This window comes from Periophthalmus magnuspinnatus, chromosome 6 (assembly GCF_009829125.3).
Source record: "Periophthalmus magnuspinnatus isolate fPerMag1 chromosome 6, fPerMag1.2.pri, whole genome shotgun sequence".
Taxonomy (NCBI): Eukaryota; Metazoa; Chordata; class Actinopteri; order Gobiiformes; family Gobiidae; genus Periophthalmus; species Periophthalmus magnuspinnatus.
In genome coordinates this window covers 17167030-17180722 of record NC_047131.1, presented here as the reverse complement: position 1 = coordinate 17180722, position 13693 = coordinate 17167030, and the positions used below count along the sequence as shown (strand labels likewise).

The following is a 13693-nucleotide window of genomic DNA, read 5'->3' as shown; positions in this document are numbered from 1 at the left end:
TAAAAGTCTTGAACCAGATAACAAAAATTAAAACAAGGGATCAGCTTGGTCTAAACTATTTAAAAACTTATTTTGCTCATTTATTTGATAGTTACAGTTCAACAATAAATCTGTACAAACTTTGCTGCCCTTCTATTATAATATAGTAATACTGATATCTATTCCAGCTACATTGGTACAGCCAGTGTACACTTTTGCCATTCCCAAGCCTAGATAGATATAGAGTTGCATGAGGAAAGGCATCTGACATAAAACCTCTGCCAAACCAATATGCAATATGCAGATAAATGCAAAAAGGGAACAAGCCAGAAGGAAATATTGATACTGAGTCTAATACTAGCCCTATATTAGGATAATGCTGGGACATACTAAAATATCCCGTTGATAGAAGACACCAAGGACCTGCATAGTCTTTCCGAAAGTACTGGTCAGAAGCTGCTGATCCTATACCCATGCACAAAACCCCCGGATTCTTTTGGCGGCGATTCTTCTGGAGAACTGGGAGACATCTGCCCGTCTTCCAGATCCGTATCCGCCCCAGACTCTGCCATAAGTGGCTGGCCCCTGCTCTTCACCTCCTTCTGGTACCTGGCCATCAAGGACGCGTAGACGCAACCATACGTCGCTGCAACCACCATCATAACACAGACCGTCCCACACACCACACCCGCGATGATCTGCGTCCCGTGGGCCCTCCTGACACTAGCGGGTCGGTAGCGCTGGCGGACGCAATCTTCATTATTCTGGATCCGACCGGGAGGGCAGGGCGGCCTGGTGGCATAGGTGGAATGGGCGTCCTTGGTGGTGGTGGTGGTTGAGGTGGAGATGGGTTTGGTTGTCTTTTGGTGCAGACAGTAGCTGAACATTTCGGCCGGAACGTTGCGGATGTCTCGGTCTTTGAGATTCCCCGGGAGACTGCAGCGCATCGAGTCCACCTGCCCATCTATTAAAACACACAGACAGAGAGGAATGAAGCAGAATAAATTAGAGTTGACAAAGGGAGGAAGCAGGAGCAGACGACAGGGGAGTGAAGGAAAGAGATTGAAGTCATTATATTCTTAGATGTCGCAGCTCAGAGGACAATCTTAGTGCAGAGCAAAGATTAATAGTGTATATTGGAGAGGTTTTGAGGTACACTGTTTGAAATGGTCAATGTACTTCACTTCATTGTATTCGCTACGTGGTCCTACACAGGGCAGGAATTTCATTATGATTTATAAAATTGGAAGTCATCCTGGTACTTCTAAGCGAATAGAATATACAATATGTCCTCATAGTCGATGGGGATGGTGGCAACTTAAATTTAAAGTTAAAACTATGGATGCTAAATAGCTGTGAGCATCATTAACTGCACCGAATCTAAGTACAGATTTGTGGATTGTTCCCCCGGAGTGGTCAGTAGAAACAAGTTATGTGTAATGACTCTTCTCATTTTACTGAGAACCACTTGGCACAAATCGCTAAATGAAATAAAATTGGCTCTTATTTTATTTAGTTGCTGTTAGGGGCATATACACCTTATACTGTATCATCTAAAATAATCTGATACTGGTACATCACAGTGTCTTAGCCAAGATCATTTGCAACATAATTTCTGGCAATAATTATGACTATAAAATGTGGAAACTGCTATTCAATACTATTCTATTTTTTAGAACAGGGACGATACTGCATGTCCAAAAAGCCAAGTGCAATCTGGATTGTATCCAACTGTGTTCTCTTTTATAGATTTGTAGATTTGTGGTTAAAAAAAAGGGTTGTGGATGAATCTGTAGCAAATTTAATTAATGTAATTTGGGGAAAATTATCAAAATCAGCACTACATATTGGAGCAAAGACATTGGCAGAGCTTATTGGCTATCACTTCTCTCTGGATTCTAAGCAATTGGAATTAGCCATGAAAAAAAAAAAAAAACATTGGTTGATTGTTACAGTACAATACAGTAGCCTCACCTCTGTAAATGAGCCACTCCATCCAGTGCTTAAAGTCCCTCAGTTTGCAGTCACAGACCCAAGCGTTACCACTGACTTGGAGCTGCTGGAGCCTCACCAGGGGCTCGAACGTAGCTCTGTCCAGGGACGTGAGTCTGTTTCCGGCTAAAGACAACCACACCAGCCCCTCTAGCCCGTCCAGCAGGCCTTTGGGCAGCCACAGTAGCCCATTCAATGACAAGTCCAATATATCTAGTCTCAACAACCCCCTAAAAACCTCCTTACTGATCCCGATACTTCCATGACTTTGATTTAGTCCAAAAATAATCTCCAAATTATTCATGTGGCCGGATACGGTTGTTGTTTGACCTCCGAGGTAGTTCCCAGACAAATTCAACCATCTTAAATTTGTCTGGCTGGAAAACACTCCCCCATGTAGGAATGAAAAATAATTGTTAGATAGATCCAGGAATTTCAGAGAACTGAGGTTGGACAGTTCCGAGTGACCCAGAGACGAGAGGTTGTTTTGGGAGAGGTGCAGCTCGCGTAGGTCCTGGTCCAGGAGGGATGTGATGGGGGTCAGAGACACAAGGCCCACCCCAGTGCAGTTTGTGGAGTTATTGGAGCAGGTGCAGGGTCTGGGACAGCCATGGACCGAACCAAGCAGATAGAGGAGAGACAAGACTGCAGAGGATAAAGCGGTACAAGCTGGAATAAAACAGAAAAAGCAAAAGAAAGAATTGAAAATGAGATGAATGAACACAGGATATACAACTATTTAGTAAGAAGACATGACATGAAAATTTTAAATATATTTCATAAAAAATAAATAAATAAAACTAAACCCACTCATATGGACAACACTTAAACCTAATTTAGAGTCGGTCAGAAAATGTAACCAGGTGCATAAATTCTAGTTAAGTTGTTGTGATATTGGCAACACACTGTTATGTTTGGGATTACTATACTATGCAACAGAAACTTTCAGTTTTACCTTTAAATTAACATAGTCCCATGTTTCTCTTTGGGACTAGTTGACAGAGGAGTGAAGGAAAGAGATTGAAGTCATTATATTCTTAATTGTCACAGCTCAGAGGACAATCTTAGTGCAGAGCAAAGATTAATAGTGTAGTTTAAAACATATCTGCATAATATTTGTCATTAATATACAAGATCAGATTGAGCATTTGTGAATTTGCCATTCTCACGGGTGGTCATCCAGGTATTCAGTACTCATGTTACACTGTGCTCGGCTTGGCAACCACAGCGATGGGGAACACTATAGATAGCTGCCCAAACAGAAACATGGGACGACTGGAGTAGATGCTCAAATGCTGAAGTCTGGAAAATGTAAAACAACCACTGTGTGGTGTAAATATAAAGGCACGGTAACCCCGTCTGAAGTTAGACTTATGCATGACACAAAAGCGAGAGAAAATTTTGCAAAGCAACCCAAGTAGGTCTACCTCTCTGTATTCTCACAGCAACTCCTCACAGGTAACTTGAATGATAGTGTAATCTTATATTCCAGCAGCAGAGGACTGAAACACTGACAGCAGTAGTGTACTCTACAACTCTGGCACTTTTAGCAGCATTTGTATTCTAAACTAAACAGTGCCAAATTAGCTACATGTGCAACAGCCAACAACTTTAGTCCACGCCCCCACAATCATTCCTATGGCTTTCCCACATCCAACAAGTGTGGCCACTTTAGAGAGAAAAAACACATTATCATATAATAAAACTAAAGCATGTCAGGAGAGTGGAATATGACCTGTACAATGACCAGGTTAGTGATCTTTAGCCTCGTGTTGTTTCCTGATGTTTTGATCTGTTTGTGCAATTTGAAGTCATTTGTGGCATTATTTTGGAAGAATTTGATGAGTTGAGTGAAGCTGCCCATTACTTCCCATTGACGTTTTTCCCTTTGTAAATATGGCAACTAGCGTTGCTAAGCAAGTCATCTAACCAGAAAAGTCATGCCAGCCATGAGTATATACTCTGTGTTCCTGGACTCACCCAGTCTGTCCGGACGCACTGGTCCATAGCACAGGATCTTCATGTCTGTCACATGGGCTCAGCCGACTGTCTTCTCTCTGGGCTTCCTCACGCCAACCTCCTCTTAGCAATAACATCCTGGCAAACACAGCACATAGACACAAAACATGATGGATTACTTATTATGTTTCAGATGGTAGACCTGCCTGACTTTTTAATCTCCTGCTGACAATATAAAACCCAAAGATGCATTTTTGTTTCCATGACAGTTTTTCAATATTCCTTCTTCCTTTCTCATTTCAGCTTTTGTGTCTAGAGACCACACTTATAAATTTGAATCCTTATTTGGCCTTGATGGAAAATCTGACAGAACAGAGGCTAAGACATAAACTCAAGAAGTGGCAAGAATTTTAATGGACTTGTTTTGCTAGTCGTTTTATACGCATGACGTTGTAGTCTTTAGATGTTAGCTTTAACCATTCTCACTCAATCAGAAACTTAGAGCCACCTCCCCCATAGTCCAGTCTAGTGCAGTCCATTCTGGCTATGCTTCTGTTGTAGGGAATATTATACCTCGGATGATGTAGGCCAAAATATTTTGGGGCGCAGTATTTCTCGTGAGTACTTTTTCTTTGCAAATGTGGTGAGATTTTGGATATTTTTGTTGTAATACGATAACATTTGAGCTGTACAGGGGATTAGTCCCTTTTATGGCTAATTATAGGTGCGTTCTGCTATTTATTTGTTGCAGCTCAAGTCTTTTAATGAAACTGTCTATTTAAAAAAGGTTTACTGGCATTATTTGGTATTATTTAGATCTTAATTAGAGGCATAAAGTAGTTTCAATATTATCTTTTATCACAATATTTCTCTGTAGCGATATATATCATGCTTCAAAATGTGATATCATGACAGGTCTACAATAGGCAGAAATGCTATTTAAAATGGACTGTTCAGCATGATTATAAAAAAGTAATAAGCAACATTTCATTAGATATTATATGCATCACAGCATCAAACCAGCAACCTTCTAGCTAAGAGGCAGAAGAGCTAACCACTCAGCTACCATGCCATATTTAAAACACAGCTCATGTTTACAGCAGCCCATTCCCATCCTAGTTGTATAAGTGTACTTTGTGATCCTTTCTATTGTTTCTATGGAGGGTATTCTCCCAAAGCATTTCCCACTCCAACAGTTGTGGATGTAATATACGTTGCCTGATCCTGGGACGCAAGTCAAATCCTCCTCCTGTGTCTCCGCCTCTCAATAGCTTTAAAAAGTGCATGGGAAAACTCAGTATGTGAGATTATAAACCGTGTGTACAGATTAAACCATCAACAGCTTATTCCAACGCAAAACCAATGGACTGTATATTGGCTTTAAGGGCTATAATTCACATAGCAATTGGTCTGGCCTCAATCCCATAGGCTCCTTCTCTTAGATAAAGCACTCAAGCAGCTCATGGTAAAATGAAGCAATTCTGTATTTTTAACCACCAACATTGGAGAAAAGTCAATGCCAACTCAAGTCCTCGAAACTCCCACACAGAAGTCCACAAAACGGAGCAGCCGCAGCCTCGCTTCACACATACAACCGAGACAAATGCTTTACAATTTGGGTTTCATCAAACAAAAGAATTCAACAAAGCCAGAAGGAGAGCCCTCGTCACTATAACTTTTGAAAATAAGAACAAAATGACATATGTAGTTTCATAGCATTATATTTTTGCTAGTATTGTATGAATTGTATACACTGTTAACTTATGGCTGAGTTTATTTTGCACTGCTCTGTCCGTATTCATTCACTCTCAGCCTGACGCAATACTGCCATTCTGGTGGGTAAAGTGTCTTGCCCAAGGGCACAACAATAGCATGTACTTGACTGTAGTAGGGTTCAAATTAGTGTTGTCACAATACTAAAATTTAAAATTAAGGAAACCATACTAAGGGATAGACTTGATACTCAATACCGAAAAAAAACTTTATTAAACACTTCATTTAGAAAGTAGAATGTTGCTTTCAACATTAAATTGTAGTACTTTCTTTTATATTACGCATTTATGTGGCTTTATATCTGTGTAATCCCTCAGTCGTCCGGGTAGATTCCATTGCGGTCCTTGTGTGTATACGAGTCTATGTGGTCTTATACTTGTTCTGATACAGCACATACAACAAGATCATTCTAAAGCTATTCAGCAAAGGTTCATTTCAGTACTGTGAATGTGACTTTTTTAGTATTGATACTGACTGAAATGAGTATCTTGTTTCGATACAAGTTTTAGTATTGATTAGTATTTGAATTTCGATTCCACGTTCAGCTACAGTTTTTACACTCAAAATGTGTCCAATATTATATTTATTCAAATTCACATTTTCGTCACAATTTTCAGCTGTCCCAAATTTGTCCTGCCCGCTAACATTATGAAAACAAATTGATGTTGTTTACCTCAGATGTCTTTGCCATATTGTTAAACATAATCCCGTGCGAAACTTAAATTGGCTGCAATGATAATATGAGATCATGTTTTTGAATGAACAGATGTGGCTGCTGCTGTGGGCCGCTGTTCGCTACATCAACTATAATACCAGTATCAAGTGTGCCTCTTTTTGTTCCCAATCTCCGCCGTTTATGAATTAATCTCAAATGGGGCTTGAATTCTCTCTTTAATTACACTCTTTGTCTCCTCCTCCGCTCTCCATTTAGCTCAGCATCTCTTGTGTGACAGTTGGGGACCGGTGGAGGGATGTGCGTTTGGGAGAGAGGGAGAGAGCTTGAGGGGGGGACAGAGGAGCCTTGTCACTCCATCACTGACAGCTGCCAAATCACTCCACCTCAGGATCTAAACCCTCCACGTCAGGTCTACCCTTTGTTTAAGTTTAAACCTCAAAGACGCCACTCTCTTCGATGCAGGGGGCTGCCTTCAAGCCACAAATGACATTACGAAATGCCAGGAATTGCAATGCAGAAAGAGTAAAGCCCCAACAAGAAGATATAGAAAGAGAGGACAGTGTGACTGAGATTAAACAGGTAGCTTTGTGTCAAAACTTTAGGTAAAGTTGAAAAAGAGAATTAAATATGCTTCGGAGAGTTATAACCTTGGCTAAAGGAGACTGACTGTGTAAACATTTTCAGAAAATGTTGCCAAGAAAAACTCAGTCTGTCAGCAATATTAATTTATTCATTGCTTTTACTTGCTTGAGGTTCCACATTGTTGAAGTCTGTAACAGAAACTATGGATCTTAAGTGGGTATTTTATGTCATGTAACTTAAAGCATTGTGCATGGAAGGTAGAAGTAAAAGTAACTGATTTTTGAGCATAAAAAACACTACAGTTGCACTTACAAGGGTGTAAGCACTTTTCTTGGGGCACTGAGGATTCAAGCTGTTTAAATTAGACTAAAACAACAGCTACATCCCGTCTCGGTGAACATTATATGGACATTTTCAGCTGTGCGGAGTTTGACACCTTAGTAACCCTTTATTATTAGTCTGTCTACATCTTCAAAGCTCCAAATGCTGTGTTCCACCTTGTGATGAATGAAGCGGTAGTTTTCATGTTAACGGATAGTGTTTACTTCTTTTTTCAACCATAAATACGCAGGGTTTGTGTGTTAAATGTGTGTGAATGAAACAAAACACAACCCTGGGTATGTTTGTGATGAGGAAACCATATTATAACAAATCAGAAAATATCGTAATGCGGGTCTTTTAACATTTGAGGATTAGATTAACTACTTGATAGTCATGTCCACAGATAAATAAAGGAAGTATACATGTGTGGGAGGAAAAAAAATCATCATAAAGGCATAAAGGTGATATATATAAAATGTGATATTACTTGCCAATGTTGCATCTCTATTGCTTGACTGGAATGAGTTGTGTCACTTGATGGATTTGGCTTTCGAGATCAAGGCTGTCAGCTTATCTTTTGAAAGTGATTTTTATGTCTCTACCAGGCCCTCAGGCAAAATGGAAATCACAGGTCTCACGGGGCTGCCAGTGGGTTTTATGTCATGATTACCAGGCTGTGACATCTTCATGACATTATGATTTGTCATGTTTGTATTTTGGATATTGTTGCAAGACTGGCAGTGTAGTGGTTTATGTCTCTACCTCTTTTATCCCCATTTTGCAATACAGCTGTCAAGATAAATGCTACTCTGATAGCTTTACTCCAGTTGTCAGAGATGTTGACTGACAGCTGTAACCTCATCAGGTCGGCCAACATAAGAGAGGATGAACGACCTTTGAACCCTGTCGTCTGCCTTAAACAGATGGAAGCCAGGAGGACTTGGTCACAAAAATAATTTGGCTTTTTCCATAAATCTCTCATCAGTAAACATTTTTTAAAAAGGCATATAAAGTAATGATTTCTAGCACACATAAAGCCTACAGGTCAGAGCCAAAACGAAAGTAAACAAAAAGAGTTGGTCTGTCATCTTGTGTTATCGAAGACGGGAGCTGCTTCAGAAGGATTTTTCTAGAGGCACTAACTCACTCCTCGTTCATGTGTCTCTTTCACCTACTCTTGGTTAAACTTCCAACCATTTTTCTATTTTAAGGGCAGTTTGCAAAGGATTGAAGTTGCTGAGACAGATATAGTCAAATTCTTGCTTAATTAAAGGTGTTCTGTGTAACTTTGCTGGTTGGGGAGTTTACCACCAACTTGTCTCCACTGAGATGTTATTACTTTGCCTGGAGCTATATTGTATTTATTCCACTACAGGTATTATACACATTCCTACTGATGTTTCTTAACTTGGCACATTCTCACTTTACTTGGCCTGACCTCGCTTGCTCATCTTCATGGAGTCATTTAATGCCATACCATGTAACATTCCCGGTTAAACTATAAAATCTCCATGGAGAGAAGCAGGTGAACGTTACATGCACCTTTAAGTTCCTCTGTTTTGGTATGGATTTAAAATGTCTTTAAACTTTTTTTCCCCAATTCCTATTTTGTTAGAGGTCATAGACATAATTGGTAATTTGGCAGATTTATATGGTGGATGCCCATTTCTGTTTTGTGGATGAGTGTTTTACCCAGGGATACGACAACATTATACACCTCAAGTAAGATTTGACCTTTTACCTTCTGGTTTGACATCAAGTGTCAAACCAGAAACTAATGTGGCACTGTGTCATTCACTGCTATGGGGCAAAAGGGACTGGATCTACGGACTGGACCGTTGTATTTCTAACATTGATTGTGTATATCAATGTTGTTTGCAGAGGCCACCTGTTGGTATTGATTTACTCACTGTGGGTTTCTCTTGTAGCAAAGCAGCAAAAGTCTTTTTTAAAATGTTCTTTTGTTGTATTTTGTAATGAAAGAGCCAAGGTAAAATCATTTGATATCTAATGCATATAGGTTAGTGGTGCACTGCGTAAGAATACATGCTAATTAAGGTACTTTGGGGCAATTGTAATACCTGTACTGAAATAAATGGTAGATGGGAATCTTAATGCTGTACTGTGGAACATTCCTGGCACATCAATAACATCTCCATGAAGACAAGTGGAAAAATTGTGCAGTGAACAATCAGTATGAGGGGGGAAAAATCTGGTATTCTTTTCCATATTGCCTAGCTCTAGTATGGACTTTATTGTCAGCTATTTCCTCGCTGATCCCCAGACTTCTTCTGTAACAGCTTGTCAAATGCACCATCAGCCAGATTAGACCCCCCCACTCAGCAGCAGCAGTAGCACCACAGATTATAGCTGATTCTATCCCTGGATGGGACAGGCGCCTCTCAGAGAGTCCAGATGGCACTGGAACAACTGGTTCAAGACAACCAGCTTAGCATTTATAACATATGAGCCCTGTATGGAAATATACTGGATACTGTTGTGTCATTCACATCTGCTGCACTCAACCTGCGTCATATGTTATCTGGCCTCTGAGAACCTGTCCAATCATGTTCTATCAGATGGTTTATTTTTTCATTAGTTTTGTGTTCAAGTTCTGTTTACATAATGCAGCACTGCTATTAGGTTGTAGGTACAGTATTTTAAAGAAGCACTGGGTCACCTTTCTTGAAACTTGAGGTTTGGTCCTTTACTGGGAATATTCCACAGTATGGTATAGGGTATAGAGTATTGAAACTAGATACTCATTTGACCAAAGACTAAAAAAGTTGCATTCATAGGGCAGAAATTAACCTTTTCTGAATAGCTTTAGAATGATCTAGAGCTGTATCAGAACAAGTATAAGACAACATAAATTAGTATACATCCATGGATCACTATGGAACATACCTGGATGATTGAGGGATTACACAGATATAAAACCACATGGTAATTGTCTAAAGAGTGTCTTTCTTATCGAAATCGAGCTTAGTATCATTACAACACTAATATGGTATATTAAACCTTTCTATTTCCATGGAGACAAGCACCTGTAAGTCAGTAAATACAAGGAGGATGAGTTTAATACCATACTGTGGATACATCCAAGCAAATCACTAACATCTCCATGAGTACAAGCATCTGGTGTTCCCCCCTCTGAATAATTGCATAGGTTACCTTTAAGAAGACATCAAAACGTAATACCTTCTGAAAATGATTTACCGCAATAAAATGACATGAATATATGCATGATACAACTGCAGGAAACGCGTTCAACAACTCAACAAGCAATTTTCTACGTGCTATATTAGCACCAAGCCTTTCATTTTTTTCTCTTCAAGGCCACAACGGAACATTATATCACTCCTTGTGTGCAGTAAATTCCACTATAATTTTGCATATTCATATTTTTAGCTATTACAACATGTAGTTTCAATGTGTATTATGTAGACAAGCATTGATCAGTTATAAAAGTGCACGGTTGCTGGTTCGATCCCATCATCGTGTCCTTGAGTATGAATGTGGTGTGAGAGTGATTGGTCTAAGGTTTGCTTTGCTGATTGGCAGCCAGGTTTGCATCCACTGTAGAGTATGAATGAAAAATACAATGTAAAACGACCAATATATCAGATTATCCATGGGTTTCAGAATGATGAAAAGTCAGCACAGTTGCCATAGTAATTAACAGTTCAATATTATATCTTTTGAACAGTGATAAGCACTCAAAATGCTGTCTATAAACAGGAAATTGAAAGCCATGGATGTTTTTTTATCTTTATGGCAGTATGTCATATCAGGCTTGGTTGATCTTGGTTCTCATTTTTATTCATTGTTTGTCTCTGAAGTCCTCCCATAGTCCAGTATCTCTCCGCAGTGCTTGGTCTAGTTCTCTGGTCTGTTTTTGGGGGCTGGACCGTAGCGTCCCGCTGCTGCCTAATGGGCCCTGACAGACAGCCTCCCCCTGTGGCTGCACTCTCCTCCACAGAACAGGGCTCACACCAAAGGCCAGGCACAATGCAGCTCAAACAGTAGCAAAGTATAGGCTACACTACTACGAGCACAATACAGAGCAAAACACACCCAACAATGCTTTCACTGTGCATAGCGTCTTGTCTATAGCTATTTTTTACATTCAAGTATAGTAGCAGAAAGTTGAACTAAGATGTATTTTTTTGTTTCTAAGAACTGGACAGAAAGGAAAAATAATATTCATGGGTCTTAGTTTTCTTGATTATAGACACCATTTTGAGGACTTTATTAATTTCTATGGCAACGATCCCGATTCTCACCACTCTGAAACACATGAGTAGTTTGGGTCCTACTTTTTATTGCTACAAATACCAACTGTTAATATTATCTGACTTCCTGGCAGTCTAAGTTTTCTGGAACCATACCTTCTTGTGAGGGGCTTTGCTTCTCCACAGATCTATTCTTTAATTTCCATACTGTGAAACATTGCAGAGAAACTATATCATTTCCATGGAGACCAGCAGGTGGTGGACTCTCCAACAAGTTACATAGTCCAACTTTAGCTCAAATGGCTTTCCTGACTTTCTATAAATAAAAATAGGCCTGAAACATCTTTAGACTTTTTTTCTCTTAAACTTAATTTTCTTGATGTAGTAAGGTGGTAAGTTCAAGGTTGTAGTCTATTGCAGTTTTGATGGGTTATACAACTCGTAATAAATCGGCGACCTTGGCAAACGATAAATGTCAAAATTCATTTTATTGAGAAAACTCCAGAAGGACTGATGTTGGAACGCTTTTGAAAACAAGTTAAATAGGTTTCTTTGGAGATAATTCCTTGGAGGTCTTACTCAGCAATTCTGCTAGAGATTCACTTTTACTGTACAAGTATAACTCCTCTTCATGCATTATAAAAAGCCTTGGAGAAGAAAGTATACTTGTAATAGAAACTGCTTTCACATATTTTACCTGGCCAGATATGAAAGTCAACAAACAACAGAAGAATTACTTGATTTTTTTTTAACAACAACCAAACTAATGAAATTGTACCTAGGCCTGTCACGATAAAACAAATTTTGAAGCTCGATATATTAAGTAAATATAGACTATAAACGATAATATTGAAACAAATTAACTCAACTGACCCAATAATCCAAGAGAGGATTTAAAGCACAAAAACTATTCTAAATCTACAATGTTAGCTACAATAAATAAATAAATAGCAGAATGAAATGCTTACTTACTTAGTTTGCATCTGTAATGAGTCATACAAGTTATTAATTCAACCTTCTACAGCTTAAATTTTATCACATAGCCAAAAAATAAAATAAAAAGTACACATGATAAATACTGACCCCAAAAATGTTGCAGCTTTCACATACTGAACGATAAGTCGATATAGTAATTAGGCCTAATTGTAACACAAACATTCAGTGCTCCTAAAGTCACTAAACAACTTCCTGTAAATGGGAGCTTGTAAAGGACATGCTACAAGAATGAAATGTAAAATCATACACTGCTATCTCACCAAGTTGCATAGTTTTAGCTTTTCAAACTTCATAGTCAGCTGTACAGTTCACCTACATTGTCAACATATTGTAACACAGGTGCACAATTGAAAACAAAAGACTTTTCCGACCCTCTTTGAAAGCTCCACACAGCGCTCACCATCTGCTCTGCTCGGGCTCCGAACAGAGAACCACGCTCCGGTGTCTTCATCTGCAGCGTTTGCAAAAGACACCCCCAAAATCCTCCTCCAGTCAAAAAGAGTTGTGCTGTATAGCCTTTGTAGTCTTTGAAACAGAACTCCAAGTCCAAGCTCGCAAAACCACCAATTTCTTATTTAAAACACCGCAAGAAACCCGAGACGCACTTGACTTTCATAGCGGATCAGATTCATTGTTGTCATCTCTTCCGTGCGTCCGTAAGTGTGTCCAATACGCCCAGCCTGCTCCGAATGACAAGGAGAGGGAGAGGGAAAGAGAGAGACATAGAGAGAGAGGGAGGGAGAGACGCGCATCCCTTTAATAGTGTGTGTCTATGGTGTGTGCGTAGCGTGCATTAAGACTTCTACAGAAATAGTAACAGCAGCACAGCGCGGTGCAGCTGCAGGCTTAGGCTGTGTAAAGGAGAGAAAGAGACAGAGGCGATTCTGCGTACAGTTATTACTGTATTGGGCATGCACAGGAGAGTTTTAAAGGGAAGGTATAAGGGTGGACAAAAGCATCTACAAAAGCATCTAGAAATTATAGCAAATGATATTATATATGAGAAGATAAATGTAATTCTTTTTTACAGAAGGGAAAGTCAAATGTGAACTTTAGCACAACTTTACTTGCCTGACTTGACAGTACTTTCTACATTCTGGTCGAATCCAGAAGGGTCTGGAACTGGACAATAGAGGGTGAAAATCCTCTGTCCTAACTTTAGATGGTCCAACCACAGTCA

The 13693-nt window shown here is 39.4% G+C and overlaps 2 protein-coding genes across 2 annotated transcripts in view; one reads left to right on the top strand and one right to left on the bottom strand.

Moving 5' to 3' along the window:
* Positions 1–13693, top strand: part of LOC117371833 (voltage-dependent calcium channel subunit alpha-2/delta-4-like) — a 55943-nt gene that overhangs the window by 23904 nt on the left and 18346 nt on the right. The window lies entirely within an intron of this gene.
* On the bottom strand, positions 429–12970 carry LOC117371832 (leucine-rich repeat and transmembrane domain-containing protein 2-like). Its single transcript, XM_033967506.2, has 4 exons — positions 12914–12970; positions 3952–4068; positions 1954–2640; positions 429–943 (listed from the first exon to the last, which is right to left on the bottom strand). Exons 2-4 carry the CDS (start codon positions 3992–3994, stop codon positions 429–431), a joined length of 1245 nt encoding a protein of 414 aa, XP_033823397.1. The 5' UTR covers positions 3995–4068; positions 12914–12970.